Consider the following 22,291-nt stretch of genomic DNA (forward strand, 5'->3'; position numbering starts at 1 on the left):
GGCTGGGGAAGACACCTGTGTGGTGACAAAGAGAGCAGCTGTTGGAGAAACTGCATAGAGAGTTGGACTACTGGAGAAGGAAAACCTGGGAAGGGAAGTTTTATATTGAGACTGTTTTTGAGGAGATCTTGGAGAGAGTGAGGAACCCCCGGAGCAATTGGAGGAAGAGACTTTTTGGGCAAGGAACTCTAGATGGCTTGGATATTTGGCCAGGCACTCATTTGGCAAGTTGCTTCTTCCATATTCATCCAGGGCTGCTCCTAGATCCTGTGAGAACTTGCTGATTTCTCTGTTCCTCAGCACTCTCTCAGGACCCAAGGATCAGATCTTACAGATTGAGAAGTGGTGGTCTAATCTCATTTCCCTGAAAGTGCATTGAACTCTATTATACGTTTTACTAAGGTTTTGTCCAGTCTAATTTTTAAAGTTCTGGGTAGAGGTATTTCCACAACTTTCCTCGGGTTATTATTCCACAAGCTTAATAGTTCTTACAGTCAGAAACTTTCCTGATACTCAGCCTAAATGTTCCCTTTCTTAGTTCATCCCAGGAAGATTTAGTGGCAAATTTTAAATGTCTGTGGCTCCAGCTTAATACTAGTAGAGACAGGGTATAATCTGGGGAATCTTGGACCCGGCTGTAAAATGGAGAATACTTTGAAGAGGTCACTGCCCTTTCCATTTCATGTTTGGGCAGTTATTTTGTTTTTAGTAGTAGACATTTATTTTTAAAAAGGTTTATTTTCCATTACACAGCTGAAAAGCCCAGCATGGGCCCTCTGCCCTGCAAGGGGGGAACATCTTCTTTTGTGTGTATTCAAACTGACAATTTTCTTGTTAGAGTCTCTCATTTTACCCACCATTTGCAAATGTTAAAAGCTACATAATGGCTCTTGAGATCCGGGGCTGGGGCAAGTGCTCTGAGTGCCCAGGAGCTGAGGAGGGAGGTCTGATCCCTGTGTAAGACATTATACCTTCTGGGCACTGGGTGCAAATTCTCTGAGATTGCACGCTGCTGTTTCCCAAGTTGTGCCATGCAAACCCCAAGCATGGATAGACAAAGCTGTGGGTTCAAGCAGGGGTTAAGCTATAGAGGTGCAAATCACATCATTAGGGCCCTACCAAATTCACGGTGCATTTTGGTCAATTTCATGGTCATAGGATTTTTAAAATAGTAAATTTCACGGTTTCAGATATTTAAATCTGAAATTTCACGGTATTGAAACCATCGGGGTCCCAACCCAAAATAGGGTTGTGGGGGGGCGTAAGGCTAATGTAGGGGAGTTCCAGTATTGTGACCATTACTTCTGTGCTTCTGCCTTCAGAGCTGGACAGCTGCTGGCCGGATACCCAGCTCTGAAAGCAGCAGCACCACCAGTAGCAGCACAGAAGTAATGGTAGCAATACCATGCCATGCTATGCCATACTCACGTCTGCACTGCTGCTGGCAGCAGCGCTGCCTTCAGAGCTGGACTCCGAGCCAGAAGCTGCGGCGCTTCCTGCAGCCCAGGGGAGGTTCCCAGAGGTGGGTGTGACTCTGCCTCGCAAGCAGCCCATGCAGAGGAAGAGGAAGTCCTGTCCCTCCGCATCCCCTCCAGGAGTAGCAGATGGAGCTCTGTGCTTGGGAGTTAAGGGGTCTTAGGCTGGCTGTGGGGGGAGGGGCCCTGAGCCCTGGATGGTCACCCACTTGCCTACCTGTCAGGCCAGCCTTGCCCTCCCCCAAAAGTGATACCCCCCCTACCATGCCACCTGACTTCTGCGCTGCTGCTGGCGGTGCCACTGCCTTCAGAGCTGGACTCCTGGCCACCCGCCGCTGCTCTCTGGCCACCCAACTCTGTGAAATCTGGTCTCCCCTAAAATAGCCAGATTTCACAGGGGAGATCAGATTTCATGGTCCAGTCACATTTTTCATGGCTGTGAATTTGGTAGGGCCCTACACATTGTATAGCAGTTTTTAGCCTGTTTCTGCTAGGGCTTTGCATGGTGCAGCTACATTCATGACTGTTGGCTGAAATCCTATGTCCAGACAAGCCCTCCATTTTTTTACGTGATAGCACATTGAAGCAAGAGATCTGCCAAACCCTCAGCCCGAGCTCATTTTGTCCTTTTAGGAATAGAATAACAGTAAAGTTCCAAAGCATGTTTGTCTATACTTTGAATTTCCATATTTACTTAGCATTTACTCATCTGCTGGTGGAATATGGAATGGGGTCCCTAGCTGGCTCCGGTTGTGGACTAGCCTATTTAACCTACTTCTAAGGGCAGACATATCCTCTTAGCAAAAGATTCTGCTTTGAGTTGCTGTAAAGTTATTTTCCCTGGTGTATATTTTGCAAACTGTTTATGGAAATCCAGGGCTAGGGTTCTTGTTTAATATAAATTCAAATATTTAATTCCTAGGAAATATGTTAGTCTTACAGACCATCTCCTGCTGCACATCCCTCTTGTTCAATAAATATATTTTTAATATAAGTCAAACACTAGAGCACATGTACATACTATCTTCTGTGAAGAAAGGGGGGGGGAATCTTAAACCCCATGTCATGGGGTAGACACATGGGTAATTTTATGGAAAAAATGGCATGTAATACTTCATTAGCACTTGATAAAGCCAGACCAACATTTTTGACTTTAAACTAGTACAGGAAAATGTATTGCTTGCCATTAAAATTAAAGTATGAATCACTAACAAAATGACCCCTGTGGATGTATCTTAACACACATGGTGGGTAATCCAGGACAAGTGAAATAAAGGAATATTTTGATAAACAGATGTTGGACATTTAAAAGTGCTGAATCCCAGTCTAATTTTTCCCAAGTTACATAACAAGCCCCCTCACTTCCTGCAAACCCTTGCATTCCTGTGTCCCACAGTTATCTGAACCTGGTTCACCTCAAATGAAACAAGCATGGAAAAAAATGCATTCTGGAGGTTTAAGTCAATTCAGTATAGCTCCCTATTTTCCAACTTTTAAAATGCATGTACGTACAAGGATGACATGTTTGAGGGATAAGCTAGCCGTATTAGCTGGAGTTGTAGCATTCTGACTGGAGCTGGCTAGGAGAATGGAAATCCCTGCCTGTGAAAAATTCCACATTTTCAAAAAAATTCCATCCCAAATCAGGATAAAATGTCAAAACCATGAAAATTTTCACAGGCAGGAATTTCAAGAAATCTTAAATTTTGGGAGAACCAAAACAGAATTTTTTTGGCTTCCTGGCTGCCCACCAGGAAAGTTCTTGTCTATTTCACTTTTTTGAAGAGAGCCTTCTAGTCCAGCTGCCAGCAAGGCAGAGAGCCTGGGAGCTCAGCCTCTCTGGCCCTGGAGCTGGGAAGGCAGGGAGCTGAGATCCACAGTAGAACAGCTTTACAGGAGAGACTGGGAAAGACCCACATCCGAATATCCTCTAGCTCAGTTATTAGAACACTGTTCTGGGAGGTGGGAGACCCCTATTCAAATCCTTTCTCCCCCTCAGTCAGAGTGGGGACATTGAGTCTCCCACATCCCAGGAGAGTGCTCTAACCACTGGACTTAAAGTTATAAGGTGGGCACCACCCCCTCCTGCTGCCATTTTTGTGGAGTGAAGCAGATGCCTAATTCATTCTCACAAGAAATAACTTAAGCACCTAAGCTTCCTGACTCCATGTAACAGGGTTCCCACTCACCACTAGTGCACCTCCTTGCATCTAGGTCTGGGAACGTAGCTGTCACAGCATAGGTTGCTGCTTGCTCTGAGATAGTCTTTATTCTGGTAACTGGGCCCTCCAGCCAGGTCCCCATGTAATGCACCCTTTCCAAGGTTACAAAGTCCAAAAGGAAAACTGTCCAAATGCCGTCACCAGACAGTGTTCAGCCCCTGCTTGGAAGTCTATGCCACTCTACCTGTGGTTGGCAGGAGAACCTGGGCCCAACCAATACACCAAGTTCCAGACCAGGGACCCTACAATCAGCAATTCAAGTCTACTTAGTCCCTGTTGCTGTTGCCCTAGGCTCATTCCTACCTGGCCTCTCTATCTTTTTGACTGCTTTTGGGTTTACTATTGGAGCCTACTCTACTCCCTGTGGCTACTTCACCTCTTTGAGCCTCTTGCCAGACTTCTTACTACGGGTCAGTTTTACAGGAGTTACTCTCCCCCCGGACTTCCTCTTTGTTCCTGGTGGCCTCCTTCCTCCCAGGGCGATGAGTGACTGCAGCCTTCTTCCCCTGCAGCTCCCTTCTGCTTTCAGCCTCCAGGCTTTATAGTGCTGTCCCAGTCCTTCCCCAGCTGGGCTTCACTCTTAATTAACCCTGGCCCTCCCTCTCGCAGGTGATGCCAGGTAAACTAACTGGCCTCTCAGGCCCTCGTTAACCCTATCAAGCTGGTGTGGGATGCACACTTCTTCACACTCCAGGAGAGGGATTCCTGGTTTGGATCCCAGTCACCTCCCTGCAGCCCAGACTTAGGCACCTATCCCTGGCAGAGCTTAGGACATACTCCTCTCCTTGGTATCTCCCATTGGCTAGCTTAGATGGCTCTGGGCCTAGCATGCTGGCTTTTGTGAATAACGTTCTTAGACACCTGTCTCTTCCCATCCCATTGGATAGGGAACCTAGGCAACTAACTCAGTCTTTGTGGATTGCAAACTGTTTTTCCAGTGATTTTTTTAAGTGCCTAAAAGTTAGACACTGCAATGGTGGATCCAGGCCTTAGAGCTCAGGGCCACATTTTCAAGTATTTGGCACCCACAACTGGGATCCAGTTTATAAGAGAACTTGGCTCTCATATAGGCACATAATGCTACGTGGACAAAATCAGCTTGATATATTGTCAATTTCAAAAATGAATTAGAAGTACTACATCTGCCTTGACTCCCCCTGCTAATTTTAGTGGCTTTAGCCATATTTTTCTATTTTAATTTTTTTTCACTCGCCTGTTGCTACATTGAAGCTCTATATAAAGAGGTAAAATTAACTAGCGCTCTCTATAGAGGAAACAATGAAATCTTATTTGTTTATGATTGCCCCACAGACGGGATAGATGTACATACCTCATGCTGTGGCATGGAAATGGGTTAATGCCTTTCAAGGGACTCTGCCCTGCACCAGAAAAACTGCCCAGCCTGCAGTCTGAAAAAGGGGAATTTCCATTGGACTCATTGAGCCAGGTATATAAAGTAGTAGTAGCTTGGGGATTTCCTGAGGGAAGGAAATACTCACCCCTTTTAGTCCAGGGAGATGATAAGGCCAGGAGACATGAATTCGCTGGAAACCTTGCTGCATTAGTTGCGCTGAAAAGTGGTACACTTCCTTCTCTCCTTCTAGTTCAGGGAAGTGATAAAGCCACGAGATTGCCCGACAAAGAAGAATGAAGAACCTGGGCAGCCACACTTGCGGATGATACTTCTCTCTAGAGACTTTACGTTAAAATGATTTCCCTTTCTTACTGGTTTCCTCTCACTGAAGCAAGCCTGCCAATGCTTGACAATGGACTCTTTTCCGTTTGGACCAAGCGAGGAAAGCCTTGGTTCTGACTCCCTGGCAGTCAGCCAGAGTAGTCAGGCTCCATACCAAAAGGGGAGTGCTTTAAAGGGACAGTGTTTTGTTTCTCCTTTTGTTGTATTTTCCTTTCTTTGCTAGTGCCACAGCCCCTGGTCACTCTCAGATGCTGACTATACCCAAAGTAACTAACCTGAAAAATAGAAAAAATTTTCTCTAGCCTCTTTCACTTACAGTAATGGCAGGTGTTAACGTAGGCGGTAAAATCATTTCAGGCAGCAGTGTGGTTAAATTGATGTTGTCCATGTCTACGAGCTGTCTATATGAAGACACGTTTAATAGAAAACTTTTCTCAAACTCAGTGACTTTCTTCCCTCCAATGTTAGATGAAAGGGGAATAGATACCTTCTTCATTTCATTATTTTTAAATAGCTGGGGTTGAGCGAGAGCTAGTGTGCCTTTCAGTGTTCCAATACCAGCGTCACGTTTGTCATGATAGTGGGTATATTTTGTTACTTGGCAATTAGCTCAGTCCTACTTAGAATAAAAAACTTATACTACTAGCTTTCATTATAGCTACTTGTCACCATATAAATCCTAAGGAGTTGTATGTAAGCTTCAGCAATATACAGTATCTAGAATGAAGCATTTTTAAGATTTATAAACTTTTCCAAACTCGGCCTTTTTGTTTTCTAATAATACTTGGCACTCACGTAGAGCCGGGTGCTGCAAGATGCTGAGTGCTCTCGACTTCCATTGGAAACTGTGGGAAATGAGGATGCTCAGCACCTTCTAAGATCAGGACCACAGGGCCTTTCATTCAAGTATCTCAAAGCATGTCGCAGTCATTCATTAACTGAGATTCACAACACCTCTGTGAAGCAGGTAAGTTTTATTCCCATTTTACAGATCTGGAAACTGGGATACAAAGGGATTCATAGATCATTAGATCATCCAGTTTGACCTCCTGTGTAACACACAGAATTTCACCCAGTTACTTTTGTGCTGAGTCTAATAATTTGTGTTTGACTAAAAGCATTTCTTCCAGAAAGGCATCCAGTGTTGATTTGAAAATATTAAGAGACAGAGAATCTACCACTCCCTTAGGCCTGGTCTACACTAACCCCCCAATTCGAACTAAGGTACGCAACTTCAGCTACGTACCTTAGTTCGAACTTACCATGGTCCAGACGCGGCAGGCAGGCTCCCCCGTCGACTCCACATACTCCTCGCGCCGAGCAGGATTACCGGAGTCGACGGCGAGCACTTCTGGGTTCGATTTATCGCGTCCAGACAAGACGCGATAAATCGAACCCAGAAGTTCGATTGCCTGCCGCCGAACCAGCGTGTAAGTATAGACAAGCCCTTAGTAATTGTTCCAGTGGTTAATCATCCTGTTTTAAAAAAAAAAAAAATTTGAGCCAATTTCTAATTTGAATTTGTCTGGCCTCAGCTTCTGTCCATTGGTTTCTTCTTATGCCTTGATCCTCTAGCTTAAAAAAAGCCCTTTAGTACTCACTGTGTTCTTCCAGTGAAGGTACTTATATGCTGTAATCAAGCCACCTCTCGATCTTCTTTTTGATAAGCTGAACAAATTGAACTCTTGAAGTCTGTCTCTGGAAGGCATTTTCTTCAGCCCTCAAATCATTTTTTTGACTGTTTTCTGCCCTCTCTCTAATTTTGCAACATCCTTCTTAAAAGGTGGATGCCAGAACTGTCTGCAGTATTCCAGTATCTGTCTCTCCAATGCCCTATAGAAAGGGTAAATCACCTCCTACTTCTACTCTTTTTACTCCCCTATTTGTACATCCAAGGATTGCAATTAGCCCTTTAGGCCACATCATCACACTTGGAGCGCATGTTGAGTTGCTTCTTTGCTATAACCCCTAAATCCTTTTTAGAGTCGCTGCTTAGCAAAACTCAGTACCTCATTCTGTAGGCATGGCCAGCATTCTTCATGTCAAGATATATATATCTTTGTATTTGGCTGTGTTAAAACGCATTTACTTGCCTGGGCCCAGCTTACCAAGCGATTGAGATCACTCTGTATGACTTCTCTGTCCTAATCATTACCACTCCACCGATCTTTGTGTCATCTACAAATTTTTATAAGCAATGATTTTGTTTAATAATGGCCTAGTACCAATCCTTGTGGAACCCCACTAGTAACAGCTCCACTTGATGAGGATTTCCCATTGATGTCTACTTTTTGAGATCTGTCAGTTAGCTAGTTCTTAATCTCTTTATTGCTTTAGTGCTTCATTGATGATGACAAAACTCCCCTTGACTTCAGTAGTCTCAGAATTCTACCCAGAGATTTTAGTGGCCTGATTTTCAAAGATGCTGAGCTCGCTTAGCTCCCATTGAATACTGTAAGAGCTGAGGGTTCTGAACACTTCTGGAAATTGGGCCATCAGTGAGATGTCGGAGATCAGGCAGCAAGTTAGAAACAAAGCTGGAAATGGAACCCAGGAGTCTCGACTCCTAGTAAAACTTTTAAAAGTGTTCAATTCTTAGGTTGTAAGCTCAACAGGACGTAGACCGTGTCTTCCTATGCATTTGTGTACAGCACCTAGCACCATGGATCCTGGTCAGGGCCTTTTGATATCACACCACAGAGAAAAATAGTAGGAATAGTACTGGTATCTGATTAGCCTATTATGTAACACTGCTAACCAGAAATCAGCAAGAATCTATTTTTCTTAAGGGTTTCCCCTTCCCAGCGCCATGACTCTTTTAAGGATTCCCTCCCAGAGGGTGACCTGTATTGTTATTAACTATGAGACTGTACACACCAGCTAAAATCTTTTCTTGAGATGTGACACAGAACTGAAGCTCCCAGTGCTTGGAACTCTTTGCTCTTTGCTCTCTCTGTTCAAATTTATTTTCTCCAACTCCGTTTTATATTGTGGGTCTGTCACATTGTTGAGCTGACTGGATTTGTTCATTGTACACACACATGTCTGTGTGTATTTAAGGTGTATGAGGAGTTTCATACGAACTGCAAACAAAGCATTTCTCTCTGCAGTTTAAGCTAGAGTATCCTGGCATTTCCTCTGCAGATGAGTTTGGTTTTGGCACCACCATCTCTGTCAAGTACAACTTAGAAGTTTGTTTCAAGCAATAAAAGTACCTGACCACATTCACATAAGTATCCATCCTTTCATGCTACCAGTGTGAGTAAGTTTCAGCATAATTCTTTCTTACGCAGTAATTTGCTTGAACTGGGGATGCAACCTTAAATTGCTATCAAATTAAGGAACCTCTTAGAAGTTTCTCTTCGGATTTAATATCTGACTTTGTGTGTAATGCAGTGCCAGTAACTCTTCTGCTTGGTAACTATTAGGAGATTTCTCTTGCATGCAGTCTGTCTCCAATGGGATTTCTTTTCAATTCAGTGTCAGCATATCTGACCAGTTTTGTATAGTCTGAGTGTGACACTTCATAAATGTAAAAGAAAAAGAAAAAAATTCTGTTGCAAAACAGTTTTCAAGTGCAGTGCCAGGGATGACACGCTGCTGTTCTAGATGAACAGGCTACCCCTGAGCTGGGATTCTAGACCCCTGTGTGGGAGAATTTAGGATTCCACACCTTTGAATTAGTGGAGGTAAGATGCATTTAACTTGATAAGACTGCCACTGCCAGCAGCTTCCTCAGAAGAGGCTTTATGATAAAACTTCCTAGTTGGAGAAAAGGGCCCATTCGCTGACAGTTGTTGTATAGTATGGAGTAAGCTAACTATCTATATTGTCTGTGTAGGCATTTTCTGTATACAGGTCTGTCTCATCTTACGCTGGGGTTACGTTCCGCAGTCAGCGCGTAAAGTGAAAATCGCGTATAGTCAAAATTACATTGAGTGTAATGGCGGGTGGAATCGCCCGCACTACAGGCAGGGCCGGCTCTGCCTTTTTTGCCTCCCCAAGCAAAAAAAAACGGGCAGCCGGAGCGGCGAAGCAACAACAACAACAAAACAAAAAAACAGGGTGCAGAGCGGCCGGAGCGGCAAACAAAAAAAACCAGGGTGCAAACTTTCAGTGCCACTTACTTGGCAGCTCGCGGCTGCCTCCCCTGGCCGCGCTGGCGAGCCTGTGGGCGGACGGCGGCTGCACTCTGGCTAGCGGGACTCCCTGTGGTAAAGACATGCCCCGGGCAGCGGAGTGTGCGCCCCAGCTAGCGGGGGGGAGAGAGAGAAGGGGGGCAGCCAGGGCTTCCTTCAGCCGGGGCGCTCGCCACTCGGCCCCTCCCGCCGTGCCGCCTGCCGGGAGGGCTCCGCACCGCTCCCGCCTGCAGGTGAATTGAAAGTTGTCGGTCGGCGGGGAGGGAAGGACGCGGGCTGCCGGACTTGCTGCAGACCTGGCACCGGCTGGGGCAGACGGAGCGCGCAGCCCGCTCCCAGCAGGGCGCAGCCGCTCCCCTCCTCCGCACCGCCGCCCCCTACAGTGGCGCACTGAAAGTCGTCGGCCAAACAAACAAACAAAAACCAGGCAGGTACAATATTTAAATTGTTACTTTTCTCTCTTTTTTGTTTTTTTGTTTTTGCCGACCGCGTAAAGCTGAATTTGCGCATGTTAAATGCGCGTAAGATGCGACAGACCTGTATTCATTCTTTTATAAACAGGTGTTTCATAATAGTAATACAACATTTTGAATAGTTTATGAAATGGAAAAGAACGATTGCATTTTCTAGTTCACTGCTAGGCCGGTGCAGGATTTTCCTGTACAGTATGTTCCATTGTGTTTTTCCCAATAAAGGTTTAAATGTAAGTGATAGAGTTTCCATCATTTTCAGTGATGAACTGTTCCATTGTCCAGCATATCACTATTTTCCTTACATTTATCCTTAGCTTTATTTTTCTTAATTTTATTTGATTGCTCCTAGTTATGCACTTTCTCTACCTTGCTAAAGGAAGGTTCTCTGCCTCTCCTTCCTTGGAGTTTTCACCCTTTGAATATTAATAGATGGTTCTCATGTTGTTTCCATAATTGCTTAGCAAGCTGTACATGTTTAACTCCTTTCTTTTTTCTAGTCAATCCCTCCATCTCCCTCAACAGCTTCGTTGCTCTTCTGTGAGCTCCCTCCAGCTTGTAAATTAATAATTAATTTAAGTTAGATTAACTATGGCACTGTCTTCTCTCCTCCTCCTGAAGATAAGACCACAAGGTGCTCCGTCCTTTGTGGGGATGTTCTTCCAGACAGGCACTGCCAGAACACAACAGTACTCCGTCCTTGATCCCAATACACTCCTGATCCAGACACCATGCAGAGGGGTGTTATAGACCCTTCCTGGGGGGGGTTCCAGAATGGCACCAAGAGCTGAGAATCTGGCCCATTGAGCCTTAAAATAGCTTTGCTGCCATGCAATTAACTTTTTTTTTGTCATTCTCATTACATTAACCACCCAAAAACTTGTTTTAGGAGAACATTGATCATTTGAGTGGCATATCAAATAAGGGCCCTTCTAGAGTGGTACATTACTACTAACCACAATGACATAAAATGAAGCTGTGGAGAAGTATTCACAGTAGTTCAGCTCCACATGGTTGAACATTGGGCCCTTCCTGTATAGCTGGGGAAATTAATTTACTGTATCTCTGACAACCACCTCTAATGTCCTGGGACCGACACAGCTACAATTACACTGCATAAAACAATGGAAGATATTGAATTTAGACATCTGAAATGGAGGCTCCACAGCATAAAGAAGAAGGAAGTAAAACTTAACAGCAACATTTACTTCCTGAGAAAATGCAAGAAACAAAACATCGTCCCCAGAAGTCTCAACATCTATAACCCTCTGACTACTACATACAACTCCAAATATGCTGAACAACTCTGCGGACGGACTTCAGAAAAACTGAGGAACCATTTACTGCACCTCACATACTCCAAAAGGGACCACCTCAAACAAGACATCATCACATAGTCCCCCACACTGGAGGAAAATAATCCAGGAAAGTTACCTGCGAATCATGCAAGAAATCCAAAACAACTATCCAAAAAACCTGATGACAGTCATTCAACACAAAAACAAAAAGTGGAACCAACTACTCCACAACCCACAAAATACGACCTCCAGGAGAAATCATGGCAGCAGTACTCACCACATGGACACTACACAACACCCGAACATCGTCAGTTTATCAGGACTACCCTTCACTGGAGCTGAATTATCTGTACTCTCTAAGAGACTGAATCTCTGTCTCACCACAGAACCTAATACCATCCTAACATGTGGAGAGCTAGGAGAATTCTTCCATCATCTCCACCTCAGAGAATTCTTTCATAATAATGACACCACTCACAATTACCACTTCTCCACTAACAATCATAAGAAAAAAGAATCATCTAACTGGAAACCACGGAATGGATGAAACTACACTCTTGATTGTTACATTGTTTGCTTCAGGAAAAAAATGACTGCAAAATCCTTAACAAACATCATATCCACCATAATCGCTCCACCGCTGAGAGAACAGCCAAACAGTCCCTGAAATCTAACCACCAGTTAGTGATCAAACCAACAAACAAAGGGACACCATTGTAGTCCTCAACTATGATGACTACATTAGCAAGTTCAACCAACAACTCTGACACCATCTACTAAAAAGAGCTCAAAGAAGACACCACATCACAATTTACCCAGGAATTTAAGGACATCATCAAATCCTTCTCCAAACAATTCCAAGAGAATCTCTACAAACTCACCTCCCCCCACCCCCAAACTCACCCAGGGACCTTCTACATGCTTCCCAAGCTACATAAACAGGGGAATTCAGGCAGACCCATCATATCTGGCCACAGCATTCTTACTGAAGGAATATCAGGACTCACAGAAACCATCCTGAAACCACTCATACAAAGGGTCAGCTTCCTCCAGGACACTAGTGACTTCCTCCACAAAGTCCGTAACATTGTCAGTCTCCCTCAGAACGCCATCCTGACCACTATGGATGTCACTTCCCTATACACTAATATCCCTCACAATGACATCATAGCTGCCTACCTCAAATATTTACAAGACAATGTACAACCCTCAGGTATCCACCCCAAACGTGTCGCCAAACTCTACCATTTCATTCTCACGCATAACTGTTTTACATTCAACAACAAACACTTTGTCCAAACCATGGGAACATCAATGGGTACTAGGATGGCTCGCCAAAATGGGCCACCTTGAAGAATTATTTCTGGAGAAATGCAACACAAAACATATTATATACCTGATGATATTTTTGTCCTCTGGACAGATATCTTAAACTCCCTCATAGATTTATACCACAACTTCAACAACCACCATCCATCCATTAAACTCTCTCTGGAACATTCCCACACTAATAACTTTTTCCTGGACACCACAATCAACTTCAACAATGGAACCGAACAGACGTCCATATACAAGAAACCCATGGATCACCACACCTACCTTCATAAATCCAGACACACCCAGAAATCTGTTTTCTATACCCAGGCACTCAGATACCACAGAATATGCTCCCAGGAGAAAGTCCAGGATATACACCTTAACACACTCAACCACCTTCACCAAACAAAGACACTCCACAGAGAAGTAGATTGCAGCATGGAATGGACCACCCAAATACCCCCAGGAGAACCTGCTTCAATACAGAAATAACCCCCCACACAGCACATCCCTACTTGTCACCTACCACTCCATACTGGAACCCATATGGGATATCATCAAGCAACTACAACCCATACTCGATGGGGAAATCTTTCCCAAACCTTGACTTCTGGCATACAAACAACCTTCCAGCCTCTCCAAGCTCATCATCAGAAGCAAACTCCGCACAGACCAGGACACACCAATTCAAAGCGTCACCAAGACCCTGCCAGAACAACAAATGCAAAACCCGCAGCCATATCCCCACTGCTACCATGATCAACACCCCACACAACACACCTTTCAAGAGGCATGGATTCTACACATGCCTATGACAACATGTGGGTTATCTCATCCAGTGCACTAAATGCCCCAGTTACAACTATGTGTGTGAAACCAGAAAAATCACTATCGTCTCCAATGAACTCTTTCAGGAAAATGGTAAAAGACAAAAATACCCTGTGATGCTGTATGATTAAAGATCACCCTTTGTATCATGGTTGCTACCACTGTTATACAATTGCAACAAATCTTATGCAAAGAATGTCATGTAAGGTGACCGTGGAAAAGTTATGATTTACTAAGTATGATTATCCTGTTTATATGCATGTATCATCTTTGTATCTGAAGTTATGAATATTGGCTAGGTACTTGCATCTTAAACCTGTGTTGTATCCTGGGTGACACACCCCAGGATAGGATTTACATCAGGGCTAGACAGCTATGTGTTGGTGGCCTATCCAGGACACTCCACTCTCACAATGGGGCCATTGAAGAAACTCATCCTGTCCAGATAGCTCTTCCTAAGGATGCCTTAGACAGCAAGGAGCCAATGGCCACTCCCTATGATTAAGCAAAACATGTAAGGACATGTGATATGTTCGTGTGACCCTGGACTCCAACTTGGCCAATAACTGTCCACGGACAGGGGCTGTGGGCTTTGCTTGAGATGGTAAATTTCCATGCACATGGCAAAGGATATAAAAGACCTCTGAGACATCTCCATGTTGCCTCTTTCCTGATATAATTCTCTGGACTGTGGATTTACAACCAAAAGGGGGATCTTGAACTATGGACTGAGGACCATACAATCTTTTGGAAGTTACCAGAGAGACTTTACAAGCCAGCAGTCTATACCAGTGGTTTTCAAACTGCAGGTCGCGACCCAGTACTGGGTCACGGAATGTAAGGCACTGGGTTGCGGCAGCTCTGGTCAGCACCGCCGACCGGGCCATTCAAAGTCCCATCAACGGTGCTGCCCGGCTAAGGCAGGCTAGTCTCTACCTGTTCTGACACCGTGCTGCACCCTGGAAGTGGCCAGCAGCAGGTCTGGATCCTAGGCGGGGGGGCCATGGGGCTCCACGTGCTGCCTCCGCCCCGAGCACCAGCTCCGCACTCCCATTGGCCAGGAACCAGCCAATAGAGCTGGGGGAGCGGTGTCTGCGGCCGAGAGCCACACGGAGCTGCTTGTGCGCCTCCATCTAGGAGCCGGACCTGCTGCTGGCCACTTCCGGGACGCAGCGTGGTCCGCGGTGCCAGGACAGGCAGGAAGCCTGCCTTAGCACCCCTGCTGACTGGGAGCCGCCCAAGGTAAGCCAGTGCCTCAACCCCCTGCCCCAGCCCTGAGCCCCCCCAAACCCAGAGCCCCCTCCTGCACCCCAAACCCTTTATCCCTGGCCTCACCCCAGAGTCTGCACCCCCAGCCCAGAGCCCTGACCCCCTCCTGCACTCCAATCCCATGCCCCACCCCAGAGCCCCCTCCCATACCCTGAACTCCTCATTCCCGGCCCCACCCCACAGCCGCACCACTGCACCCCAACCATCTGCCCCAGCCCTGAGCCTCTCCCACACGACAAACCCCTCATCCCCAGCTCTGTTGGGTCGCGGGCATCAACAATTTTCTTCAACTGGGTTGTCAGAAAAAAAGTTTGAAAACCACTGATCTTATACCATCGCTGCTACAAACCTGATATAAGGACTTTGCAATCATTTATATGTGTATGATTAACCATTTATAACTCTTCTTTTCTTTTATTAATAAAATCTTTAAGTAGGTTACTAAAGATTGGCTGACAGTGTGATATTTGGGTAAGATCTGAGATTCATATTGACTTGGGGCTATGTGTCTGATCCTTTGGCATTAGAAAGAACATCACATATGGTGAAATGGGTTTTCAGTAACCTCTCACTACATTAGATTGGGTTGTCTGGACGGGAACCATGGCTGGAATGCCTAAAGGGGACTGTGTTTGGCTTCTGGTTAACCAGTGGGGCACTACAGAAGTTCTTTTGTTACTAGTTTGGTGAATCTAATTATAGAATAAACCACCAGTTTTTGTGGATTGTCTGCCCTGCTGCTTGCAGGCACCTGGTCATACACCCTAACACTTTTCACAAAGTGATCACTCAATATCTGATCTATCAGTCCTCACCTCAAAGGAAACCTGCACAACACTTTCAAAAGACAAGCCTGGTAGTTTAAATTCATAACTCTGCTAGACCCTAAAAATCATGGACTGAACACAGACACTGGATTTATGGCTTATTACAACAATTTGTAAACCACTGACCCCCCAGTATTATGACTGCAGAAGTGTTAACAGGCCACTCTACCTTGAATGGATCCTTGGAATATGTGCTGATTACTTATGCTAAACAATTCATGCCACCTTGCATTTAGCTGTGATGCTCTGAGTACCTTTCCCAGACCTTAAGAAGAGCTTCTCTCTCTCTCAACAGCAAAAGTTGGTCCAATAAAATATATGACTTCACTCACCTTATTTGTCTAACCATCGTATTCACACAGTTTCAGGGCAGCAGAGCCTGGTGTGGGGTTTTCCATTATCAGCAATGAACTGGCTGACATGCGGTTATATGCTGTTGCACCACTCTGTCATTCTAAAGCTCCAGCTTCAGCCATGTAGCTCCTAGAATTCCATCGCCGCTCACCTATGTCCCCATCCTGAAAGACGCTGAGAACTCTCAATTCCTTGTGATTTCATTTAGAATTGAGGGTGCTCGGGCTTAGGCCCCGGAATCATCTAATCTGAAAATATTAGATCATTTGAAAAGGCTGAGTGATTTCCTAAATTCTCCATTTAGTAGAGAATGTCTTTATCCTTATTTTGATTTAATATGGCAATCCAAAATTTTTCACGCAAGGGATGTATGAAATAGTTTCCTACATTTCAGATATCAAACTGCTTTATTGCATTGAGGAACACAGATTTTGTTGTGTTTTTTTTTTTTTTTTTTTGCCATGGTAAATACTTGTCACCAAGTTACCCAAAATGTATTTAATTTTTTTCATCCATATTTGCATTTCAGTTTCTTTGTATCTTGGGCCTGGTCTACACTAACCCCCCAATTCGAACTAAGGTACGCAACTTCAGCTACGTGAATAACGTAGCTGAAGTCGACGTACCTTAGTTCGAACTTTCCGCGGTCCAGACGTGGCAGGCAGGCTCCCCCGTCGACTCCGCGTACTCCTCGCGCCGAGCAGGATTACCGGAGTCGACGGCGAGCACTTCTGGGTTCGATTTATCGCGTCCAGACAAGACGCGATAAATCGAACCCAGAAGTTCGATTGCCTGCCGCCGAACCAGCGCGGTAAGTATAGACAAGCCCTTGGTTGTGTTAATGCAAGACAGGCTGTGACTACTGCAAGAGGTTTGGGTCACTGTACAGTATATTCTTTTTAGTACATTAAAGGAATGCCAAAACAAACACAGGAAAAAAAAATAACCCTAGAAAGTAAATGGTGTAGTTTGTTGATCTCCATATGGTGAATTGTCTCAAAGGTCATAAAAGGCGGGGGGGGGACCCTGTCCTCTGGTGGAGCAGCTGGATTTACATCGCATTTCCAGATTGTTTACTTTGGCATGCAGCCAGATCTGCATAATTTTTCTATTATGCTTGTTTGATGGATTAAGGGGAGGTGGTAAGGATGACTTCAAGGAGTGGTTCTGTAATTTTCTTTTTATTTGTATTAAAGGGCTTTTTAAGAGAGTTGAAGATTATAAACTAGTCTAACTAAAATTTAAGTGCAAAACAAGGTGAAGGTCAGTTGCATTATCAAAACTTAGCTTAGGTCAAAGCCAGGAAGGCACACCCATTTTGATCATAACCCTGGCCTGCACTTTTTCCCAAACAGCAGATATACTTTTGTATTTTTACAGGCAGTTTGTTATTACTAATTAACAGCAGTTACTGTGAGGCAAACTGACAAAAGCCAAGAAATCTAAAATGCTCCTGAACAATCAAAAATAACCACAATGGGCTTGAGGTTGCCCTCCCACAGAAGAACTCACTGGAGAGGAAAATCACATCTGGAGACTGCAAGAAAAGCCTCATGAAGTTTCCTCCTCCTCCTCGTCTGCAAGGGCAAAGGGGAAGGGCGGTATGTGTTTGCAGCTTCTCAAAGCAGAAAGAGGGGGAGGCATGCTGTAACTCAAGGATCTGTGTGGTAAGCAAAGGACAACTGCACACAGCTAAGAATCCTCTATGCTGCCTGCAGGCCTCTCCTCCCCAGTAGCAGCCCAGCTCTTTTAGAATTGCTGCCATTGGCAGAATTCCTTGTGACTGAACACAAGCCCCTCTCTCTACTGGAGTTAGCAGCCACAAAGGGGAATTGGTGCTGCTAGAAGTAGGGATTTCCCAGTGGGGTCCCAGAGAGACCATGTACAGAGAATAGCTGTTTCCAGTTCTTGCTCAGTGCCCCCACATCCCTCCTCCTGCCTCTAATCTGTGTCCTGTTTTGGAGGAGCGCCAAGTCAAATGGTCACACAAGGAAGTATGCAATGAAGGCACAGATCTCCCTTTCTTTTCCTTCCTCTCGTCCCCCTCCCCCACCCCACACCAAATTATGCTTTCCTCTGGTCTCACAGAACTGGAGAGGAACAGCAGGCTCAGTAATTGCTAAGCAGGAGTAAGGGGGAAATATTTCCCTTAAACTTTTTTTTAATCTACCACCAAATACATGCTAGACACTGTGCAGACAAATATGAGGACAAGGTCCTTGCCCTGAACATTTGCAATCTAACTAGAATATTACAAAAATAAACATAGCTTTGGCTTTGAAGGCTCTTTCTGCTTTTAAGTAAGAAACACTTTACAGCTACAATCCAGGTTATTATCCAAGACTTGCACTCACATAGCTGTTGTTCTATGCTTCCAGTCATCTGCATTTTCACAGGCATCGTTTTATTTATTCTGTTTTGCTTTGTGCATACCTTTACGTAATGAACACTGTTATTGGGCCCTCTAGGTAGACTTAATATTTTTTCCTAAAATAAATATCTTGTGGCTTTTATAGCTGGTTAAAAATATTACTGTTTCCCTAAAAATCATTGTAGATTATTCCTGTTGGGTGAATATGTAGCTGTTGGAGTCCACTGAGTTGTTTCACTGTTCCTCCTAGAAACTCTGCCTTTGGAGCTATTCATCTATCCTGTAAACATATATGTAAATATTTATTCAAACGTGTATATATGGGCCCTGATTCTGTGAAGCACTTAAGCATATGCATAGCTTTGTTCACATTAACAGCTCCACAGACTTCAGTGGGACAGCTCACTTGAGCAAAATTATGCACATGTTGGTGCTATGCAGGATTGGAACCTTTCTTTGTAAACTACAATGGCTTCCTTTGGGTGGAATACTGTATAGACCAAAAGTAGCTTTTTAGTTATATTAAACCATGGTGTTGAGCTGTCCATGGTAGTCTTGCCTCAACATGCTGGTGTGTTGTGTTTTGTTACTACTTTGCCCAAGAAGAGGCAGCTACCAATAAATCTTCCCTAGTGGGCAATTTAATTTAACTAGCCCCTCCAGTGCCATAAGATCTCTCTTCTCCATACTCCACTGCTGTGTCCTCTTGGATCTGTCCAAGCCTGTAGTGGTAACTGCAGGCACAGTAAAGTGGATACTCCAACAGCAATATCAAGGCCCCTCTGTTGTGACAGTTAGTGACTAAAGTTGTGTGGAATATTTGGATTTCTTACTGGCAATTGGGAGGCACAGAGGATAATCACTTCAGGGAAGAAATGAGAAGCAGAAACAGAGAAATTATCCAAGATCAAAGATCCTGTTTTCATGCAAATAGTAGTAGTAAAGGATGAGGTAACAAAGTATAAAGAACTGAACAGATAAAAATTAGTTCAGTTGTTTTTTAAATGGTTGTATACTGGTGCCCCTCAACTAATAATTTATGTATCAGGAAGTTTGTGAAGGATAAGTCCTTCTTTGTAGGCTAGCAGAGTAAAAGAGTGTGTGTGTGTGTGTGTGTGTGTGTGTGTGTGTGTGTGTGTGTGTGTGTGTGTGTGTGAGAGAGAGAGAGAGAGAGAGCAAGCACATGGTTTCGCCTCAACAGTTTTTCTTAGCACCAAAGGCAAAATATTCCAGTAGACCTTTTAGATAATGGCAGTCTGGTACAATCGAGATCTGCTATAACACAGAGATAAGTTTAATGACAAAGAAGACAAACTCAGAGAAGAATAAGATTCTCAAATTTTTCTTCCTGTTGGGTTTGTTGATTTGTGAATAGACATACTTAATGCTTTCAGGTCAATCTGAAGATGTTGGGCTCTAATAAATCACCATGAAGATGTTGAGAGACCGTGGTGATGCATGTGGTATAAAGGAATGTATAAACAGGCCTTTCTCTTTATTTCAAGGAAACTTGCCAAGTGGTATAGGATATACAATACCTCCTTTGTCCTTGCTCTAACTAAGGGTATCCATCACTCAGAATCTCTGTCACCATTGTCTTGTAGCACTGTTTTAGACCGAGGTGACAGTCAGGTGGAACAACTGTCTCATCTTGCTGTTTCATCTCTTATTTCATGTCAATGTTATCTAATATTTTGAGATCAAGGTATCAGTGGTAGGACCAAAATCCATGAATCCCCTTTTCTTAGCTCTCCAGCCTGAACCTTTCAACGCAACTCTCAATCTTTTTTTATAACATATAGCCTTCATTTTAGATCCAAACTTATATGTCCCACATAATGTACTGCTGTTTCCCTTTCTGTTACTATAAATCATGAATATTGTACGCTCTGCATTGGGAAAACTGTCAGGAAATATGATTAGTTATAGAGATGAATTCCTCACCACTTTATATTTCCATCTCCACTTTTGCTAAAGAAAAATGTGGACATTAGGGAGGTTTCACAGTTAGAAGGTTAGTACTTCATAGTAAGTGGCTTTTGATCTACAGTATTTATGGCACTTTGAGCAGTTCCCTCCTCCTCGCATTGACTTGTGACTTCTCTATCCAAAAGAGGAAGAAAATGTTGGGGATGCTCAATATTGTCTCTTGGGCTTATGTTTCCATCTAGTGGAAAACTGGGAAACCACAAAAGTAAACATGCCCTTCTTCTGACCTGGCTAGCTCTTGCATGTGTTTTTCTCCGACATTAAAAGAAAACCAATTTTTGGGAGAGAAAAGACAGCTATATGCTTTTGTTAAGTGATCAATTTTATTAGGCATTGAGTTGTTTTATGTGAACTTATCACTTGTGAAAGGTATCGGATGGAATCCTATAGACTCAGGACAGGGCAAGATTCTTCAGACAGTCCAGTCAATGCACCTTAATTAACCATGGAGGGACCACCATTAGGGTGAGAAGTCCCCATGCATAGCCAATCCTTGACATGTCTACTAAGGCTTTCCACTGGGCACTAGACTGTAACTCACCAAACTCATTTCACAAAGGCAAGCAAACAATCATCAGGTGGGAACAACTGTTGATCAGTACTAGCATGCTGGATTCAGACAGGTAACGCATGGGTTTGTGGCACTATATCTCATTACCAATTCCCCCTCCCCCAACTATCTATCTAGATTAGAACAAGAAGAAAACACAAAGTATTTGGTACAGTTTTTAATTACTAGACCTTGCTATTTTGGGGAACATTTCCCCCCATAGCTAATGTTTACAGCAGACAAAGAAAGTACATTAAATATTACATTGGAGACAATGGTTCCGTTGTGCTCTAATAAATATTGGCTATTTAACCTTCCAACTACTTGAGAAAAGTTTTCCCAAGCTAGGTGTGATTATGTATTTATGTACACTTAAAGTATGCTCATTCATTTGTATGATCCTATTTACTCATGTAAGTGTGGCCAATTAGGAGCCTAGCTTGCCATATGCTGGCTAAAATACAAGATTAGTGCAAGCATCATTAGATAAGTCCATGCATAGAATAGCCATGTTCAAATGTACATATGCAAATGTGCAAGTGTAATTTTGAAAGTCTGGTCCGCTATACTTTCTCCTTCTTTAAAAGTTTAATATTATAAATTACTACACAAAAAGGGCTGGAGACATTTTTTTAAATCAATAATACAGTAGAACAATGCCTTAGTTCTAAAGAATGTGATTTTTGGTTCTGTTGATCAGATCCCCATTTTTTTTTTCTTTTACAGAACATAGGAAACTTGGCAATCTGACTGTGACAGTGAAAAAGACCATCCCTTCTCCAGAAGCTATACAGATCCTCTACCAGCGCATGAGATATGAATATGAGTTCTACTACTATGTCAAAGAGCAGTTTCACCTGCTAAAGCGCAAATTCGGACTTAAGTCTCATAGCAGTGAACCACCTCCCAAGCCAGAATTCTTTATTCCTTCTCCCCTGGAAACTGAAGAACCGATAGATGATGAGGAGCAAGATGATGAAAAGTGGTTAGAAGATATCTATAAAAGGTGATGCAAGCACCGAGCTCTCCTCTGGTGACCCCTCCAGCTTTCTCAATATTTTTTTATTATTAAAAAAAATATTCCTTAAGGGACTGAGTTAATGCGCAGCAGCATTTAAAACAAAAAAAAGTTCCCACATGTTGGGACAATTGAGAGACACCCGGTTTTGCGGGTTATATTTGTTTAATTTTATTATATTTTTCTTGACTCCATAGGATCCTTTATATGACAGATTTTAAGATGGAACCATCTGTCATCTCATCACAAAATAACTTTTGCACAGTAAAATGCTGCTGTACACATGCACCCATTTGCAAAACAACATATATTAGACATCATTTACCAAGTAACTTTCATAAAATCTCTGTCACCAGGAAGTCTTAATACCATACCCGTTACTGTGGCATTGGACATCTGACGTCATTTATAACCTAGTAGGGATACCACTGGAGCATAGTAACAACCTCTGAATAGCAAGCAAATATA

The 22,291-nt window shown here is 43.6% G+C and overlaps 1 protein-coding gene across 1 annotated transcript in view; it reads left to right on the forward strand.

Moving 5' to 3' along the window:
* Positions 1-21,815, forward strand: part of UST (uronyl 2-sulfotransferase) — a 288,989-nt gene extending 267,174 nt beyond the window's left edge. The window contains exon 8 of the mRNA XM_065401894.1: positions 21,532-21,815. Within this exon, the coding sequence (XP_065257966.1) occupies positions 21,532-21,815 (284 nt within the window). The remainder of the gene's footprint in view (positions 1-21,531) is intronic.
* Positions 21,816-22,291: the final 476 nt, after the last annotated feature.

The sequence above is a fragment of the Emys orbicularis genome, chromosome 3, assembly GCF_028017835.1.
Source record: "Emys orbicularis isolate rEmyOrb1 chromosome 3, rEmyOrb1.hap1, whole genome shotgun sequence".
In the NCBI taxonomy this organism is placed as follows: Eukaryota; Metazoa; Chordata; order Testudines; family Emydidae; genus Emys; species Emys orbicularis.